The 21582-nt window shown below is 41.7% G+C and overlaps 1 protein-coding gene across 1 annotated transcript in view; it reads left to right on the forward strand.

The window, feature by feature from the left end:
* SORCS3 (sortilin related VPS10 domain containing receptor 3) overlaps positions 1-21582 on the forward strand; it is a 673703-nt gene that overhangs the window by 535031 nt on the left and 117090 nt on the right. The window contains exon 8 of the mRNA XM_049856137.1: positions 15986-16075. Coding sequence (XP_049712094.1) covers positions 15986-16075 — 90 coding nt within the window. The remainder of the gene's footprint in view (positions 1-15985; positions 16076-21582) is intronic.

A 21582-nucleotide genomic window follows, 5' to 3' on the forward strand; every position in this document is an offset into this window, starting at 1 on the left:
TCAGTCTCTCAACAAATAACTTCTGGAGTCACTATCCACATAGCATGGTATACCACATTGGAGATATTATAGCAAACAAAATAAACCTGAGTCCGTTTCTCATGGGCGCTTACAGTTTAGATGGATTCTCATTTCTAATAGTTATTAGAAGGCAAAGATAAAATGATATAGAAGCATAAATTAAAAAAAGTTGTATGTGTGTGTGTACAACATCCATTTTTGCTTTTGTTACTGGGACATAAGGGTTTCATGGCCGTCATGATTTCACGACAGGCGGATCCATGCCCACTCTTCCCTTTTCCTTCCTAAGCTGGGAGTCAGAAGGTCTGAATAGAAATCAATTCCTGCAATTTATTTTTAACTTCTTTCTCCTTAGCCAGGATTGATTTTTATCTTTGTGATCAATGGCACAGAGAATAGCTCCATGGACCTAGCAGCTGTTCAAGCACTTGGTCTACTCGGCCCCGCACGTATCGAACAGAACATTAGAAGCTGATTATGAAAGTAATAGAATGAAGATGTTTAAAGGACAGGCCTGATTACCCGTTTTCCTGGTAAAGAATGACTGCAGACGGGGGGCCACTCTACACAAGAACCCGGAGAACTGTAGCGATGGCAGGGTAGCAAGACACGCTGCCTGTCCCCAGTAGGTGGGACCTAGCCTGGTGAAGCAGAAGAGGAGGGAGGCATTGGAGACCGCTTGTCTGCCAACCTCTCTCCCTCCTTCCCTTCCTTCACTCTTTCTTTTCTTCCTCTTGTTATTTCATCTTTTCTACACTAACTGTTATTAGATTTGGAACTACAAGCGAAACATCTGTTGCCAAAAAGAAAAAAAAAAAAAAATTGGCCTTTTCCTCTCTGTATTTCTTGGCCATTTTTTTAGTGGTCTGAATTTTTAATCTCCATTCTCTCTTCCTCCTTCTTTGTTTCCTTCTAATCCAGCTTGTCTATGATGGCACCATGAAATTAGCCACTTGCCACCTCTCCCTCCAGCCTATAACCTCTAGAGGTCAAGCAGGATTGCTTCCACTTTCTTCTCTGAAAAATGTTTTCTGAAGGGATGCACACCTTGTAATAACGTACAGTGGTAATTCCACGGAATGCAATCAGAATGGAGAGTCTGCCCTAACCAACCAAGGGCTGCCGTCTGATTCTCTGGAATAAAAGTTTACAGTTTTACTCCCTGCCCCAGGTGGTGGTTGCCTCCACATTGTGGTATGGAGAAATCATCAAAGTGCTCTTAATCTGATTGTGTTTATTATTTCCCTGTGCTCTTTAATTGTCTCTCAGGTGTTCTTTGTGTGGGGGGGGAGGGGCAGATGGAAGTGGTGCCTTTCTTACTTCTCTGAAATACCTGACACAAGCCCTTGTAAAGTTGATTGAACATTATCCTTCTCCATAGGAAACACTATAATTCTCAGCGTTTGTTTTTCTTTTAAGATTTGTCCTCAGCTGCCTTCCACAGCTTTTACGTCCTGGCTAATTTTCTTTCTTATTAAATGATGTATTGGTCTGGGGAAACCAATTACATAAAATAGTAGCAACTAACATAAATTGACTGCCTAGTATGTGCTAGGCTTATGTATCAGTGCATTTAATTGTTAGGATGCCCTACGAGGTAAGTACTACTATTAGGTCCATTTCACAGAAAACCAAGGTACAGAGTGATTAAGTCATTTCCCAAGGTCACACAGCCAGGAAGCTTCAGAGCAGGGATTTGTAGTTACAGTTTGATACCACAGCCTTCTTTCCCAATCAGTGCACTGTTCTCTTTCTTAAACATGAAGGCATCACCACAGCTTAAACATTCTTGTTTGCCAAAGACAAACTGGCTGGGAACTGTGTCAGTGGCAGTGAAAAGCACAAAACTTTAACACAGAAGAATTGCTTGAAACGTGTTTGTTGAGGCATTGAATGACCACGGAAGAAACTGGCAGTGTAGCATTTTAAGATATCGGAGCTGATCAAGACCTTCATGCTGAGGATACTGAGACCCAGGAAGTGAAGGAGTGAAGAACACAGGGAATATGATATTGTTGAGTCCCTACTTGTGAAATGATGTCGGGCCTCGTGTTGTAAGTCTGGCTGTCTGTTTTACAGGTAAAATTGAGTCTGGGAACGGTTAAGTGCTTTCCTCAAGGACACGTAATACCCAGTCGGGGCTGGGAGGTTTAGACTCCATACTAGGCTTTAGTTACAGGGCTCTTTGTTAATTTTCTCAAGAGACCTAGGTACATAACCCAAACGGTGCTCAAAGATAAAATTCCTGGTAACCCAGTTCTACTCTTGGGAATCTTCTTAAAGCAAGACTTTGTTTCTGGTATGACACACCTCTGCAATGATAAGTAAATAAGCAAACAAATAAATAAGCAAGTAAAATCAGAATAAAATTATTGGGTGGTGTAGTATAGACTTTTTTTTTGAAGATATCAAGAAGAAATGAAGCAGAGTGTTTTTATTATGGAAACCCTGGTGACGTAGTGGTTAAGTACTATGGCTGCTAACCAAAAGGTCACAGTTCGAATCCACCAGGCGCTCCTTGGAAACTCCATGGGGCGGTTCTACTCTGTCCTATAGGGTTGCCATGAGTTGGACTCAATTCGCTGGCAACGGGTTTTTTTTTTTTTTTTTTTGGTTTATATCATGTACCACATACCACAAAATTTAATAAAAAATCTATACCACCCACTTTTTCTTGTCATCCACATCCCCCCAAATATCTCTTCAGAACTAACAACCATTGACCCACCCTCTTGGCTTCCCATTCCTGCAACCTGTCCAGCATTGCTGGTGGTATTTTTCTTCCTTCAGTGTCCACCCCCACCTCACCCCCTTTCCCTTTGTTATGTAGAACAGTTTGGACTTGTCCTGGTTTCTCTCCTCTTTCATTCTTGAATCTGTCATCAGGCTCAACAAATAAAATACCCTACAGTAGAGAGCCCACTCTCTCCATAAGGCAGCAGAAGTATAAATAACACCTATTTATGGAGGTCTAGCAGCACAGTGGAAACCCTAGTGGTGTAGTGGTTAAGTGCTATGCCTGCTAACCAAATGGTCAGCAGTTCGAATCCACCAGGCACTCCTTGAAAACTCTTTAGGGCAGTTCTACTCTGCCCTGTAAGGTCTCTATGAGTCAGAATAAACTTGATGCCAACAGGTTTGGTTTTTTGTTTCGGGTGGTACAGTGGTTAAAGAGCTTGGCTGCTAACCAAAGGTCAACTGTTCAAAACCCTATGGGGTGGTTCTACTCTGCCCTATAGGGTCGCTATGAGTTGGAATTGCAACTTGATGGCAACATTTTTTTCTTTTATGTTACATGTTACATTGTGTGTGTATGTGTACACATGCATGTGTGTGTGACACTGTAGAGGCAAACATGGAGACAAACATGAGTTGAAATTCCAGCTCAGCCCTTTGCTAGCTGTGTGGCTTGGTCATCTCTCTGTCTTAGTCTTCTCACCTGTAAAATGGAGACAGGCTGAGTATAGGCTTTGCAGTGTTCAGCACCATGGTTTTTATTGTGGTTGTGGAGGGAGCATTCCAGAATAAGTTCAGTAAGCTATTGTGACTCCAAGTAGGGAATTTCTCTCTGTTACAGCGTTTAGACTCCACTTCACTCAGAGTATCATGGATTTATCACTGCTCTCATATTGTCACTTACATGTTATCATATTTGTTAGGCTTACCTTCTCAAAAAGTTGCTAAACTCCATGCGGTCACAGCCCCATGACTCCCATGGTACCAGCCGGCCACAAGAGTGCTGAGTAAGCACTTGCTGATTGATCGATCAATGTAACACACAGTTGAATTGAGGCCAGTATCCATAATGAGATGTTTAAACATGATGAATGCTCAAGGAATGATGTGAATTTGGCTAGACCTTTAATTAATATGTGGATTCCGCAGTGGGTGGGGAAGAACATCTTGTAATCTGCTTTCCCATTTCCCACTGGAGAGCACTCTGTCTTATTGCCTCTGGTTTTCCACGTTGTGGTGTTGTCGACCACTGAAAGGACTATGTGATGTAAGATTACTACTCACTTATAAAAGCTCATGCAATTATCTCCCCTTTGTGTGTTTCGGGTTTCTGACTCAGGAATCACAGATGGAAGCAGTCTGGCAAAATGAAAAGAGCGTGGGATTACAAATCAGAAGTTTTGAGGTTGGCCTCACCATTTTGTAACAGAATGACCTGAAGGGGTCTGTCTGGGCTTTGAGTCCCTTAATTCTAAAATGGGGATATAATTAGGCCTTGTCTGGAGTGTTGTAGGGCAGGTGGTTAAGCATCGACTACTAACCAAAAGGTTGGCAGTTCAAATGCACCCAGTGGAAACTCAAAAGACAGGTCTAGCAATCTGTCTGAAAGAAAGGTCACAGCCTTGAAAACCCTATGGAGCAGTTCTACTCTGCACACATGGGATCTCCACGAGTCAGAGTCTACTCGACAGCAACAAACAACAATAACAACACAGTGCTCCACAGGTATGAGTCGTTATGACATGAAATTTGGTAAGTAGGAGGGTCTAAAGATGAGCAAGGCACATTATCTGCCCTCGAAAATGTTAAAGTACAGCAGGAGACATAAGATGTACTTACTTTATTTCAGAGCTCAAAAAACCCCACAATTGCCATTAAGTCAATTCTGGCTCCTAGTGACCCTATAGGGCAGAGCAGAAGCAGACTGCCACATCATTCTCCCACGGGAATGGCTGGTGAGTTCGAACTGCCAACCTTTCAGTTAGTAGCAGAGCACTTAACCACTGCACCATCAGGGCCCCTTTCCTAATTCAGGATACCAGCTGTTAAGCTCCGGGGATCAAAGGATAAAAAAGTGAATTCCAACTGAGGCATGGAGAGGTGAAGCTTAATTGAGGCAAGCCACTGTGGAATTCCTGGGTGCTGGAGCCTGTTGGTGATCTAGATCAGAATGAACTCTCCCAGGCAACTCGCCCTAAACCGGTCCTTCTTTGGAAGGTCTCTAGAGCAGGTACTTCAGGCTCACTCAGGGCTGCACAGTGTCATGGAAGTTGTTAGAATTCAGAGGCCCGAGTCCAAACCTAGCCTCTGCCACTTTAGACTTGAGTGACCTCATGCCTGTCAATGAACTTTTTTTGAGTTCCCTTTCCCTTATTGGAAAAGGAAGGCTGTATGTACTTTCTTCACAGGGTCATTGTGCAGAGCACAGTCTATATAATGTGGTGAGCACAGAGCCAGGCCCTCCAACAGTGATACTTCCACTGACGAAGGACAGGGGAGGCGTGGCACAGGGAGTAAGAATAGGGAAGCTCCAAAAAGTAGCAGTTGGCATTTCTCAAATATTCATGGCTCTCTTGGGGAGGTGGCAATGTTGCCTGAAAAACAACTTGACAGATGGTTTAAATCCATCCATCCGTCCACTGCTGCCTCAAAATTCACTCATGAGGCATGCATACCCCATGCTGGCAAAGCTTTGCTATCATCTCTAGCTGCTAACACATATCTCCAAGGCGGTCTGGAAATCCTGTGTCCCAAAGAAACATCCTTGCTTTTCTAGAAAATTAATGATTCTGTTTGCCTTGCCCTTTCAGGATATTTAAAACACCCTGAAAATACCAGCACAATTAATCATTCTTTAAGCAGCTAGAGACATCTGCCATTCATCCTCTGTGGGTATAGACCGTTCTATTCTACTATTTAGCTCCACTCATTCATTTTCTGCTGCTTTTTCTCTCATTCCTTATTGTCTCTAGCCCTTCAGCCTGTAGGTAGCTGTAGCCTCACTGATACATTATAAATCTCCACACGATCAACATTGTTGTTTTTGTTGTTAGCTGCCACCTCTTTGACCCCCAACTCATAGCAACCCTGTGCACAATGGCAGAAAACATTGCCTGGTCTTGTGCTATCCCCGTGATCAGTTGTAGATTGGACTATTGTGATCCATAGGATTTTCAGTGGCAGAGTTTCAGAAATAGATAACCAAGCCTTACTTCCTAGTACATCTTAGCCTGAAAGCTCTGCTGAAACCTGTTCAGCATCAAAGCAACAGGCAGTCTACTGCTGACCTGTGCGTGGTTGGTGCACATGAGGTACACTGGCCAGGAATTGAATTCTACCACTGAACCACCACCCCCTGCTCCCCACCAACACACACACACACGCACACACACACACACACAATCAATATAGTGGGTATATCTAGATTATCAGCTCGATTTTCAATTAAAACATTTCTAAAAGCTTTGGGTTCCTGGCTACATACCACAGTGCTATCATAATAATCATTATATTTGTAGAGCACTTTACAGTTACATGAAAGCATTTTATTATCTTACCTCATTATTTCTTATAAGAACCTATGAGAGAAAGTTGGATATTATTAGTTCTACTTTTATAGAAAAATAACCCTAACACTCCAAGAGATTAGTTAACTTGCCTAAAATTGCATTTTTAATCAATGATGGAGCTACATCTAGAATCATAAATCTTACAAATACCAGAACCTTCTATATACCTTTTCCCATTGCTGTCCTCTTCCGCCATTGTTTTTGTTTCTGAAATTCCAGCATACTGTAGAAAGGACAGAGACTAGTGTCTGGTTTGGGAAGATTTCAGTCAATTTATTGATCTCATTATGTCCACCCGTATAAAGAACATGGGCTATGTGATATCTCAAACCAGCAAGAAAACTTATGTATATGTAGGAAGACTATATAAGCTAGACTCTTACAATATCTTCCCTAATCCCCTCTCCATTCCTTCTTTTACAAAAGCATATCAAACCAAAGTCCACAGGAACAGAGTCACTTTTGAGAGAGTAAGGGGGTGTTTTGATAGCAAGTTTTAACGTTTCCTTTCAGAGGTCCCATGATTAGTGCTTTCTTTATTGTGAATCTCAGGAATCCTGATCTAGAACATTCCAAGGAGTCTGCCTCCTGGTTTTAGCTATTATTATTTAGGAGTGTCCATGTTCTCCAAAATTTTGGATTCCACAGTCAATTAGAATTCATACTTGAGTTTGTTGTTGTTGTCGTTTCTCTGCCTATATTATCTTTGCCTTTCTACACCCAAAGAACTGGGAGAGGAGAGGCAAAGAGCTTCCATTTTGAAGGGTCAGGTAGGTATCTCAAAAATGTCTTCCCCTCCCTCTAAGCCATAAAAACCAGGATACAAGCCTCAAAGCTGCATATATAAACTGTGAGCATGGCCAGTCTTCTTAACATTGCCAAGATGTTACATCTGTGTAGGCATCTGTGCCTCTAGTTCAGTGGGGCTAGCAATATGCATTGAGTACTTACTAAACACCAGGAGCAGGGCTAAAGCTCTTTATATGCTATATTGTAGTTAATGCTCATGATAACACGTCAGTAGGTAGTATTAATATCTTCATTTCCAGAAGTGAAATTAGGAAGGTTAAATTACTTGATCGAAGTTACCAAACCAGCAAGGGACAGAGACAGGATTCAAACCCAGGTCTGGAGTTCCAACCAAAGTGCTACTGTGCTTAGAAGAAAGAGGAAGAGTCCCATCTGAAATGATGCTGTTGAGCACTCATCAAGTCCAGGCCCTTTACTGTGTTTGCAGGAACAGTTTCAGCAAGTCAGGCATATTAATTCTTCTTACGTCATCTTGGTCAAGACACAAACTCTTTGTGTAGTGCTCTTTTGACTCTCCACTTTTCCTCTACAGAAAACGCTATTGGCATAGTGGTTAAGTGCTACGGTTGCTAACCAAAAGTTGGGCAGTTCGAATTCACCAGGCGCTCCTTGGAAACTCTATGGGGGCAGTTCTACTGTGTCCTATAGGGTCGCTATGAGTCGGGAGTGACTCGACGGCAATGGGGTTTTTCCTCTACTAAAGTTCCCAATAGGCAGTGAAGGCTCCAAGAAGTTGCTGGGCAGGGCTGGCAAAGGTGGTAGTTGCTTTGTGAGTATTTTTCGGCAAGTAAGTATGCTGGCAACCTCAGTATACGTTTTTCCCTCCAGTACCTTCCCTTCGCTACGCGCATGCGTGCACGCACACACATACACACACACGTAGAGCAATATTTACTTCAGTGTCAACTATCTTATCTCAAATCAATTCTTGGCAAAGCTATTTTGGGGCTATTATATACAGCCCCAATAAAATATTTTATGTGCAAATCTCTTTTCAAAGGAGGCTCAGACTCAGTGTGATCCCCATGTGTTAGATAATAGACCCACCCTTTCTAGACACAGGCAGATAAAACTACATTTGGCAATAATATCACAGAGCCTCCAGGACATAAAATGAGCAAACCGCAGTTTGATAAACACTAAATTCAAAATCAGACCGTCTAGCCGAGGCGACAACTTGCTCATAGGTTGTCTTGCTGTTCCAAATGTACCAGTTTTGATTCAGACACAGAGGGTGTTACCTTAGCAAAGCACTTTTGGAAAATGACCTCAAAATGGCAGCGGTGACATACCTGCCATGAAGTAGCCCCTGGGGCGAGCCTGATACTTCTGGCAACTTCCTAAGAAGACCTATGGTTGTTTATTGACTCTTAGGGCTCAGTAGCCAGAAGCCCGTTTCTTTGTTCTTAAAAGAGAAATGTGATCTTTGAAGGAATTATGTAGGTGGAGAGGGAGAGAAAGGCCTAACAACTTGAAGATTTATTTTAAATAATATGAATAGAATTAATGAGCAAAGAAATTGGAAAAGTTAATTGTGCATCTTAACAGCTCAGCTTTTCCCTTTTGTTTCTTTAAGGAGGAGGAAAAATGTGGACGCCACGTGGGAAGTAACTAATGCCTGCCTATAAAGGTGGTCATTTCTCTTGGCTCAGACAAATTATTCACATCATATTGGACTCAGCAAGGTCTTCCAGCTGGAAGAGCTTCTAAATGCCACTTCCTATGATGATAACAACTCTTTTATAAGCCAATTTTATTTCCGTTATGGTTCTTCTTATTCACAAATTCCAATACCAGCACCATTCACTCCCAAGCAACAATAAAAAAACACCCAGTGCCATCGATAGAGCATTGATTTCTCAGGGCTGGGCAATCAAGCAGGAACCCTCATGTAGAAACATCTGCCTTGTTGGTGGGCGTTTTATCTGGGAAATTGGAAGTTCATTGGCAAGGGATATAGTCCTCTCCACAGAAAGGCAACTAGGGGAGGGATCAAGCTGGAGCTCATCTGAGTGTGATTTGGAGTTCTTCTCCAGCATCAGCCTAAAGCTTCTGACCAGCATACACTTTGAGTCAGATAAACTCGGGTTCAAATTCTAACTCCATCATTTACTAGCTGTTATGTCTTTAAGTATGTTATAGAACTTCTCTATGCCTCAGTTTCCTCGCCTAAACGTAAAATAGATGGCTAGGATGTATAGAGACAAGTGCTTGGCCTAGAGTAAATGATCAAAAAAAAGTTTTGTGTTATTAATGTTTTTAACTTGTAAGGTCCTAGTAATATTATTAACAACAATAATATTGATAGTTGTTGTTACGTGCGTTGAGTCAAGTTTTGACTTATAGTAATCCCATGTAACAGAGTAGAACTTCCCCCTAGGGTTTTCTAGGCCATAAATTTTATGGGAGCAGATTGCTAGGTCTTTCTCCAACAGAGCCACTGAGTGAGTGTGAACCTTCAAACCTTGGGTTAGCAGCTGAGTGCTTAACCGTTGCACCACTAGGGCTCCTAATATTGATAGTAATACTTACTATTGTTGATATTAAAAATATGAATGTGAAGTACTCAACCCATAATGTTGTTGTTAGGCGCTGCCGAGTCAGTTTCAACTCATAGTAACCCTGTGTACAACAGAAAGAAACACTGTCCGGTCCTATGCCATCCTCACAGTCCTTGTTATGCTTGAGCCAATTGTTGCAGCCAATGTGTCAGTCCATCTTGTTGACGGTCTTCCTCTCTTTCATTGACCCTCCACTTTACCAAGCAAGATGCCCTTCTCCAGGGACTGGTCCCTCCTGATAAGCATGTTGAAAGTATGTGAGATGAAGTCACCAGCCTTGCCTCTGAGGAGCATTCAGGCTGTGCTTCTTCCAAGACAGATTGGTTCATTCTTTTGGCAGTCCATGGTATATTCAATATTCTTCACCAACACCACAATTCAAAGGCGCCAGTTCTTCGCCCTTACTTATTCATGATAAAAAAAAAAAATTCATGATAGACACTTAAAAATGCTATTTTTTGCCTCTCTCCTCAAATTACCGTATGCTCACTTAAAAATTCTAGACATGTGACAAGTTTGCTCCCATCTACAGCAGAAACAGGACCAACTGTTAAATCCCCAGAGGAGAATAGGAAATGACTCAAGGCCCTTGGTTCCATTTTGGGGATAGATTTCTTTCTCTCCTCCAAGGCAAGTCATCATCTAGAAGCAAGGAGAAATGAAAAACTAAAGGATATGTCAGGTTAGGCTTGGTCATGGCAAGAGCGAGAACAAGTCAGAAGAGACAGATGTGTTTAATGGCCAAATGCATTTGTCCAAAGGAATCATTTTCACTGGCCAGGAGCCCAATTAAACCTGTAAAATGGAAATCCTGAAAATTAGATGAATGAGTCAGTCATTAGTAAGGAAAAGACCCAGCTAATTCTGTGGTTAGCATGACAGATGGGCCCAGAGCAAATAATTGGATGACATTCATCAAATGTAAAATAAAAGGTGTCACTGAAAGGGAAAGTGATAATAATCTCTGGGATTTACAATGCCAGCAAATTTGCTTGTAAGGAAGAGAAAAGTTCATCAAAATAGATTAACAGTTTCTAAACTTTATTTCTTCCTTTCATGTTTGCCAAAAAGCCACACAAATAATAGTGGAGAGGTAGCAACTGCATCAGCCTGGTATTCACCCCAACATTGTGAGGTCTCAACTCCCGAGGGGGCATGCTATGCCTTCTATTTGGAAATAAGTTCCTTTGACCAACCAGCAACTGGGCAGGAATGGAGAGTTCTTCTCTACATCTGTGTTTTAGACCCTGAGCAGTGGAGAAGCTCAAAGTCTCTATGGCTGAGCCAGTTAACCCAAAAGATCAGTTATTCAGTTAATCAGGAAATATTGACCCACTTCTCTGGGTCTGAGTCTACAGGGCATGCTTATCTGGTTAAGGGCACCGGTATAGCCTGGGATCAGAAAGCTCAGGTTCGTATTCTGGGTGTGACAAAGGCTATATGACGCTGGGCAAGATCTCTCTCAGTCTCAATGTTCCGATCCATCAAGGACGGGTATTAATGATATATACTGAGATATATATCACAGAATGAAATGAGGCATGGTTTATAAACTGCTTGTAGTATTTCCCATGTTATAGGCAATCATTGCAGGGATCTATTAGTTATTATTTCTCTTCTTTTTATTATCTCCTCTCTTCTAAGGAAAAAAAAAAGGAGTAATAATAACTAATAGATCCCTGCAATGATTACCTATAACATGGGAAATACTATGATAAGCAGTTTATAAACCACACTTCATTTAATTCTGTGATATACATCTCAGTATATATCATTAATACCCCTACATTATGGACGAGAACATTGAGACCAAGAGAGATCAAATAACTTGTCTAACATATCTCCTCTCTTCTAAGAGGAGCCCTGGTAGTGTAGTGGTTAAGAGTTCAGCTGCTAACCAAAAGGTCAGCAGTTTGAATCCAGCAGCTGCTCCTTGGAAACCCTATGGGCAGTTCTCTGCACTGTAGGGTCACTGTGGGTCAGAATCGACTTGACGGCAATGGGTTTGGTTTGGTTTTTGGTCTCTTCTAAGAAGGCGTCAATGTTAGATGCAGCATCAATGTCATAACAGATTTTCTGGGAATAGGGAGAAGCATAAACATATATATACATGCCAATTACAGAGGTTTTTTTTTTTTTTAATGTTTTTAAAAAAGGCTTTAAAGAATAAAAAGATGTTGTATTTTTGTTGCAGCGAGGTGAGTGAGACACATTGTGGACCCTTTCTAGTTGATCACAGGGGAGGAGTGTGGGCTGCGAGCCAAACTTTCCTAGGATCACATTTGTCTTATCTTGAACAAGTCCTTCAATGCCTCTCAGCCTCTATAGGGATGTCATGAGGATTAAACCAAATAATTTATAAAAGGGTTTCATGCAGTCTGGAGCATGATATATGAACTCAATAAATGCCAGCTTTATCATTATTTTTATTATTATGTATCCACTAATCACCTGCTATGAGACCAGCACTGCCTAGGAACCAAGGAGCTTACAACTTTGTAACAAGACACAGAGGAATAATTATAGGAATATGTGTATTACAAGAATAAACTTTGAAAGTACTGCAGAAATGGAAAGAATAAAGTTCAGGAGTTGAGAAGAGAGAAATTATAGGGAATTGGTGGCATCCAAAAAACCCATCCATCAATTCATGGGACTTACACTAAGGCTGAAAATATCAATTAGATTTTGACAGATGCAGAGGGGGCACAAGGAACAGACAAAGGAACAGAGGACAAAGGAACAGAGCAGGAGCCAGTTTGATATCTTTGGGGACTACTGATGATATCAGAGGTGCTCAGAGAACCTCTGGACTTCTTGGACTTCATATAGCCCCTTAATATTTTGAATCACTCCGCAATGCATCTGAAGTATAATTTCCATTTGCATCGTGATCTGAAGCACAAATCCTCCCAGGTTGTATACATGTGCAAGTGTGTGTATATGTGTGTGTGTGTGTGTGTGTAAGAGAAAGAGAGAGAGAGAGAGATTCTGTGGTTGTGTGGGCTATAGTAGGCATAACTGGACTGAGTTGCCAATGTTATGGGGCCCATCACTCTATCAAGGGGACTGCTCTGTTCTTTTTCTTTATCCTTCAGTGATTTGGAAACCCCAGTGTGTTCAGCCTTGCCCTGTGATGCCAATAAGAGGCCTGGCTGTGCTGCCATATGGTTCCCTATGGAGGCCACTGGGGTCTTCTAAGGCCGCTGGGGTCTTCTAAGGAGAAAAAAAAAAAAAGAAGCTTCTTTTAATTGCTGATCTCTGGCCAGCATCCAGTGAAGGGACTTGCTTTTTCTGAAATCTGTTGACTTCCCCAAGGGCATATTTGGTGAGGTTTAGGTGTTCTATAGAGATCTGGCTTTTTTAAGCATATGATGGGTGATCAGAGGAAATATTTTGGTGTTTAAAAACTTTATCATGGGGGTTTGAAGGATTAGGACTATAGTCTTGTGGAACATCTCAGTCAATTAGCATAATATAGTTCATAAAGTTATATTCTACATCCTAGTTTGGTAAGTAGTGTCTGGTGTCTTAAAAGCTTGCGAGTGGCCATCTAAGATACAACTATTGGTCTCTACTCATCCAGAGCAAAAGAGAAAGAAGGAAACCAAAGACTAAATAAAAAGAAAAAAACTAGACTATAGGACACATGGTCTGCACAAACCATGTTCTCTTCTACTGTGAGATCATAAAAACTAGATGGGCCTGGCTACCACTACCAACCACTCTGATCAGGGTTATCATAGATGGACTCTGATAGAAAGAGAGAAAAATGTGGAACAGAACCTCAGATTCCTAAAAAACAAACAAACAACAACACACTGGATGGGATGAGACTGGAGGACTCCCCAAGACAATTGCCCTGATTTACTCTTCAAATCTTGAACTAAAACTAATGATTCAACTTGAGGCTAAATAACAGAGTGGCTCTCAAAATAATGAATATCACCTGTAAGTACTGTGCTCCTTAAAAAAAAAATCCCCTATATGAGACCAAACAGTCAATAATTACTTTAAAACAATGATGAGAATGTAGGGCGGGGGGGGGAGGAGAGCAGGGAAACTTGATTACTGCAAATGGAACAACCAGAATGGAAATAATAAGATTGTTCACACATTATGAAGAATGTAACCATTGTCACTGAAAATTTGTGTAGAAATTGTTGAATGGGAACCTAAACTCTGTGTAAATCTTCACCAAAAACACAGTAAAATATTATTATTAAAAAGAAAAAAAAACTTTGTGGTTAACGGAACTGTTTCAGGACTAGATAGAGGTAATGGTCGCACAACACTGTGAATGTACTAAATGCCACTGATTTGTACACTTTAAAATGGTTAATATTATGTATATTTCACCTCAATTAAAAAAAAAAAAACTTTATCATCACTGTAAACACAAGATTCAGGAAGGTCACAAAGGGACTGGGAGGGCAGAGGCGTATGTAAATTGTTGTTAATGGTTTAATTCTGTGGCACTCAAAGTGTGATCCCCAGACCATACATAGCAACAGTATCACCGGGAAACTTGGTAGAGATGCCAGTTCTTGGGCCCTACCCTAGGTCTGTCAACTCAGAAACTCTCGGGGTGAGACCCAATAGTCTGAGTTTTAACAAGCTTTCCAGGTGAGTCTGATGCATGCTAAAGTTTATAAAATACTGAAGTAGTTCCTGGGTTACCAGGTGTGTTTACATGTATTCCTTCTATAATTGAAAATAAAAACCAAAATTAAATGAAAAATAAATAAATTGGGCCATGCAAGGACTAATACTTACTGTGTGTCAAGAACCTAGGTTTATATTTTAATGTGCTTTTGAGATGCACTTAACAAAGAAAACAAACCGAAAAGAAAAAACAAAAGATTTCTCAGCAACTCATTGTATGTCAACACTCTACATCTCAGCCAATATGGAAAAATATAGATTTAGAACAGGTGTCTTATTAAAAAAAAAAAAAAAAAAATCCTGAAATACAAGACAAGAATGATTCTAATTGGAAAATAGAGACCTAGGGATGGTGCTGAACATCAGGGAGAAAGCCAGTCTCCTCTCCTGGTTCAGAGCCGAAGCCTTGGCACCAACTGTTTTCCAAGGTTCTGCCTTCGTGCTGACTCTGACATCTGCTCTACCTGGCAGCTTGTGGTGCCTGCTTTGTGGGCTTCCAATCTGTGCAGTGCAGGGAGAAGCCCTGGGAGATGCTATCGCTCAGAATGAGGATTGGTGGGTGGATTTCAATAGAGATGTTAGACCCCTCGACCTCCCAGCAGCCGCTGTGGACGGGAGCCAACTTCGGCCTGGAGCGAGAAGACTGGCCCACCTCCAGCCTGGGCTAGGGCCTCAGTGAGAATGGAGCATGTGTCTCCACGTAATTGCTCCCTCAGAACAGCAGCCTGGTTACTATTGTTGTCCTGCTATTTTCTCTGAACAGTACATGTTGTCTTCTCCTGTGAATATTAATTTCCCCCGAGTTAGGATAATTGGGCCGAGAGCAGCCATCTGCAGAGCTCTGCCATGTTGGCAGGACTTCTGGCAAGCCCAGGCCAGCGGACCATTTCCTGGAGTGGTTTTCAGGCTCCTCTATAAATCTGTCCTTTCCCATGTGAGGTTACAGAGCTTGCCTGTGACCTGCTAGCCATGAAATAGTGGAGCTGGGACTCAAACCCAGGATTTCTGAATTTCAAATCTTGGGTTTTTTTCCTCTGATCTTTGATAACTTTTAGTAAGTTGCACATGGAAAGACTCAATAAATACCTACTCAATGCACAATTTGTAAATATGAAGGAAAAAAATGTGTTCTCAGGCCAGAAGTGAAATTAAATTGCCACAAAATGAGAACTCAGAGCAGTAGTAATTACTCAGATTCAGAGGAAAATATCTTTGATAAGATTGTCTTGGTTGCAACAGATTAATAAAAAAATTTTTTTTTAAGGCAGAATAAATAGATCATGGGTGTAGCCCACATCAACAGCTTCTCTGTTCTCATTCATTTGAAAATGTTTATTAGTTGTGTACCATATGCAAAGTACAGTGAACAAATACAGAGTTCCTGCTCTCACAGAGAATGCCAGCCGGTGGGAAAGACTCTTGTAATTGGCCATTTATTATCTAAGTGTCATGACAAGGGAACAGTTCTTCATTCCATGAGATTGAAAGCTCAAAGCAGCAAGGGATTGGCTTTAAAAGGTAGTCACAAACCTATTGTGGTTGTTGAAGGAGAGGCCAGTACTTGCCAGTTTGTATCATGGGCTGTGACCCATCTCATTTCTTTGTGTTTCCCCCATGATCCAGGTAACAACTGGTGGAAGAGCCAGCTACTACGTGTCCTATCGAAGAGAAGCCTTTGCTCAGATAAAGCTGCCCAAGTATTCTCTGCCGAAGGTACGGCACTACCTGTAGTCCCAAGTCCTGCCAGACAAAGTGAGGGTTGGGGAGGTTGCCTTGTTGAGCTGCAGAGTGGTTTGATCCCTGGCCAGGAGGACTGCTGGCATTCAACCTGACTTATTGCTGTGGAGTTTGGCCTCTGCTGATGGCGCTGAACCTGGGCTTTGTATCCAGCTCTCAGCAGGGTACCCAGACAAGAGCTTTGATTTCCTGGGACTCAAATATCTGGTATAACCTTGGGTCATTTCCCAGGGGAGGTAGTGAAAGGAGAACTAGCTTTGGAATCTTTTCTCAGGACCCCTCCCTTTGGCAAGGGTCTTCCTGCCAAATAGAGGGCCAAACTTGCAGTGGTACAGGCGGGAGCACAGACGTTCTCTGTGGGGATGTCTGAAAGTGCACAGGTGAGTCTGTTGGTTTTCTTGCTTCTCTCTACATTTCAAGGCTAAATGTAAATACACAATCTCTGCTTTTGCCACCTTCCCTGAGTAATTTAAAAAGGAAAATTTACTATAAAGTTAATATTAAATGATAGAATTTTAACTCTTCTGTTGGAAAATCATGAAAACCTGGAAAGCCTGGTGGTATAGTGGTTAAGAGCTACAGCTGCTAACCAAAAGGTTGCCAGTTCAAATCCACCAGTGGCTCCTTGGAAGCTCTATGGGGCAGCACTATGTCCTATAGGGTCACTATGAGTTGGAATCGACTCAGTGGCAATGAATTTTGGTTGGAAAATCATGACACTTACTCTGTGAACACCATCCCTTGTGCACATTAGCTTCTGCTGGGAGATGGATCTTAGAGCCTTAAAGTAAACGTGGATGGGATATAATTGCATCACCTAATGAAATTCCGAGCAGCAAGGTCTCAGGATGGACACATATCAGGGCTGATGTTGCAAAGATTTGGGTCTCTAAACTGGTGCTAAGGCATGTTGTGAAAGGCTCAGTACAAAAGTGGGAGGAATTATGAGAAGGTGGGCAGTTGTCTGTGCCCTAGGTGTTTTTATTCATTTAGTTATTCATACATACATTTTTTCACTCATTCATTTGTTCCTTCTTTTATTCAGCCATCTAAATACCCTTTCTTCCATTCAAGTTCTTACTATGTCAGGCACTGAACTAAGCTCTGTGGGTACAATAGTGAATAAGATACAGATGGCCCCTACCTTCATGGAGATTATATTCTGGCAGAGAAGAGAGACACTGAACAAGTATTGTAGGTGTAGGAGTATTATAGGCATAGATGTTCAAGGGCTACTGGGACATAAAAGATGGAGCTATCCAAATATGGGTAGTGAGGACCAGTTTCCTAAAGAAAGTGATATTTAAGCTGAGACAAGAAAGATGGGGAGTTAACATGGCATACAGAAGGTGGGGGCCTGATAGAAAACACATGCACAGGCCCTGTTTTAAGAGAAAGCATGGTTCTTTCAACAAACTGGGGGAAAAAGAACTCTAGAGATTAGATTGCAGAGACTGAGGTGGATAGAGGCTGGTGAGGTGGGCTGGGACCATATCAAGTAGCTTCAGAGGTCCTGGGAGGCAATTTCTTGTTTTCTCTACTCTCTTTGCCGTTGGCTTTTATGGGACCATTGTATAGGATTGTGGTTATAGGGTGCTCCCATCAGCATACTGTAAACTCAAGGAGGAAAGAGGTATTCCAGCTTGGAGAGGACAAGGAATGAGCAAATCATAGTCATGTTCTTTCTAAAGGGGAGTGTCTCCTCACAGTAACATGCCCATGCATTGGCCCAGAAGCATTTCAGGAACCTGATATATGGGCCCAGATTACAAGAAAATGCTTCAATAACAGCAAAGTGTTTTCACCATTGTTCACCTAGGAAGTCAAAAGATTTGGTTTTCAAAAAGCAACTGAGTCTCTCAAATTAATGGTTTTGATCAACAGAGAGGAAGTGTTATTTATAATTATTTATCCCTCCCTAAAAATGCATGTGGGGTTATGCATGACATTTTGCAAATACCGTGTTTAGTAAAGTCTCAGTCAGAATTGATTCTTATAGTATTTTCCCTCCTTCAGTTTCTCACTTCATCACCAACCAGATTTCCAAATTTCGCCTTGAGTGTTCTCAAGACCAGCAAGAATGTCTGAGTAAGGGGTTGACATATCCTTTGAAGTTAGATTAAGGCAGCAAGATTCAAGAAATAAGTTTTTTATTGTTCAGATCCCAATTTTTAATTAATAGTGCTTTTCTTTGTTCTTGAAGACTTCATGTTCTGCTTGTTCTTGATTGACCTTTATTCCACTGTAAGACCTATTTGGAGAGAGGTGTCATAGTTCAGAATTTTTCAAAGAGGGGCTCCCAAGACTATAGGCACTGAAATGATCTGATGGGCTTGTTCAAATGGTAGAATCCAAGGTTTCATACCAGACATACTGAATCAGAATAGCAGGTGATAGGACCCATGGGTCTGTGTGTTATTAAGACCTCAAGGTTATTTTGATGGACACTGAAGTTTTATCCCCAATTAGGTATTTCTCAGATAGACATCCCAGCATCCTAGATACTAGGGAGCAGTCTCACATCCCTGAGTCTATAGTCCCTGTTCACTAGGTGAGAGAGCCTGAGGGTAGCACTAACCTAATTTGCACTCACAGCAAACCTGTCTGCCTCTCCTCCTGACTATGCACCAGTGTTTTAAGTTGTTTTTTCCACTTCTTGTACATTAGTTTAGTCTAAAATAACTTAGCTCACTCATTTTTATGGCCAAAACATCTGGGGAAAGCCAGGCATTTCTGTTGCATTTTTAACAGGATAAGTGAATTTAATCTGTATTTCCTGCAGCTGCTGTTTCCCCTCCTACAGAGTTTTGGGGAATTCATTCCACACCAATTCAACACAATCTCATCACATGATTTTTAAGAGTAAGTCTCATTTCCATTTTCAAGCAGCTCAGCAGGAACCTGTAGTTCTACAAGGAGTGTAAGCACAAATGAACAAGTAAAGTCTCAAGGTGATCTGGAGGGTTCAAGGCCACATGGTGAGATTTGACAGAGAATTTCCAGTATAACGATCCAGAACTTGTTCTCCCATTTCTCCCGTCTCCCAATCGTCCGAATCAAATGAACGTCCAGTCCAATCCAGGTCAGCTGCCATGAGTCAGTTCCAACTCATCCTGTCACCATTTGTTTCAGAGTAAGGCTTTGCTCCATGGAGTATTCAGTGGCTGGTTTTTTAGAAGTAGACTGCCAGACCTTTCTCCATAGGCACCTCTTGATGAATTCAAACCCTAAGCTTTCAGTTAGCAGCTGAACACGTTAACTGTTTCCATCTCCCAGGGACTCCTTATAGACATTGCTACTTCCTTTTACTTGTTGAAACCATTTCTGGAAAAAGTAGGTCAAATAAAGGCTCAAACCAGTCTGGTCATTTGCTTACTTGGCGCTCCTATGGCTGTTGCCCATGCCCCTATTATCAGTGCTTCCCACTGTAGTGCCAAGGGTTCATCACCTTCTGCTATCTTGGGATGCTGTTACTTCTTGGCATATACACCTGTCTAGTTATACATCTTTCAGCTACTCCCATCTTGTCAAATGTTGATGCGTGTCAAAATGCTCCCCTGACAGTGTCAGTTCCCTAGGTAAGTGCTTGAATGTCTAATAGTCTTTATACAGTGCTTAACCATACATGCAAACTGACTTTTCTAAACTATTTTGAATTGTGGACTGCTAGATTTGATTTTAGAAATTGCCCAGTCCAGGATTACAAATGAAAGTGACTTCAGGTGCCAGGAAGTTAACGTTAGTATGTAAGTGGCAGATCTAAGATCATGTGGGTATGTAGAGCTGAGATGCCAGTGAGTGCTGGCTCCACCTAAAAGACCACAGATTCAAGTATTCAGTATAGGCTGTGGTGAAAGTAGACATTTGTGGTCCATATTCATTTCATAAGGTGCTGATTTGCAGCCCCTGATCTGTTGCCCTCGAGTTAATACCGACTCATAGCAACCCCATAGGACAGAGTAGAACTGCCGCATAGGGTTTCCAAGGAGCGGCTGGTGGGTTCAAACTGCCAACCTTTGGGTTAGCAGCCCAGCTCTTAACCACTGCACCACCAGGGCTCTATCCCTGATCTAGAGGCTATAAAAATAAAATAAAACCTCTTGCTGTTGAGTCAACTCTAACTCATAGGAACCGTATAGGACAGAGTAGAACTGCCCCATAGGGTTTCCAAGAAGTGGCTGATGGATTCAAACTGCTGACCTTTTGGTTTTCAGCCTAGTCTTAGCCATTTATCCTAATAATTAGAAGCTCAGGCAGTAGAGTCAGAGTTTTAAAACCTGACATTGCTAAGTAACCTGAAGCAAGTCGCTGAAGACCTGTGTGCTCTACTTTACTTTTCAGTTGTTGTTGGTAGGTGCCGTTGAGTCGGTTCTGACTCGTAGCAATCCTATGTACAGCAGAAACAAAGCACTGCCTGGTTCTGCGCCATCCTCACAGTCGTCGTTATGTTTGAGCCTATTGTTGCAGCCACTGTGTCAATCTATCTTGTTGAGGGTCTTCCCCTTTTTTGCTGACCTTCTACTGTACCAAGCATGATGTCCTTCTCCAGAGACTGGTCCCTCCTGATAACATGACCAAAGTAAGTGAGCTGAAGTCTTGCCATCCTCACTTCCAAGGAGCACCCTGACTGTATTTTTTCCAAGACAGACTTGTTCGTTCCTTTGGCAGTCCATGGTATGTTCAGTATTCTTTGTCAACACCCTAATTCAAAGGCATTGATTCTTTGGTCTTCCTTATTCATTGTCCAGCTCTCACATGCATATGAGGTGATCGAGAACACCATGGCTTGGGTCAGACGCACCTTAGTCTTTAAGGTGACATCTTTGATTTTCAACCATTTAAAGAGGTCTTTTGCAGCACATTTGCCTAGGGCAGTATGTCGTTTAGTTTCCTGACTGCTGCTTCCATGATTGTTGATTGTGGATCCAAGTAAAATGAAATCCTTAACAACATCAATCTTTTCTCCATTTATCATGATGTTTATTGGTCCAGTTGTAAGGATTTTCTTTTTTTTAAAACATTGAGGTGTAATCCTTGCTGAAGTCTGTAGTTTTTGATCTTGAACAATAAGTGCTTCAAGTCTTCTTCACTTTCACCAAACCAGGTTGTGAATGAGTCTTCTACCAATCCTGTTGGCACATTCTTCTTCATACAGTCCAGCTTCTCAGATTATTTCCTCAGCATACAGATTGAATAAGTATGGTGAAAGGATACAACCCCGATGCACAGTTTTTCTGATTTTAAACCCCTTGTTCTGTGCAAACGACTGCTTCTTGGTCTATGTTTAGGTTCCACATTAGCACCATTAAGTGTTGAGTTCCCATTCTTTGCACTGTTATCCATAATTTGCTATGATCCACGCAGTCAAGTGCCTTTCCATGGTAAAATTTCAGTAAAATGGCAATAATCATACTACCTCCATCATAGGGTTATTTTGATTTTTAATTGATATAACACATTTAGATGACTGAGAATAGTACCTA

Source organism: Elephas maximus, chromosome 16, assembly GCF_024166365.1.
Source record: "Elephas maximus indicus isolate mEleMax1 chromosome 16, mEleMax1 primary haplotype, whole genome shotgun sequence".
Taxonomy (NCBI): Eukaryota; Metazoa; Chordata; class Mammalia; order Proboscidea; family Elephantidae; genus Elephas; species Elephas maximus.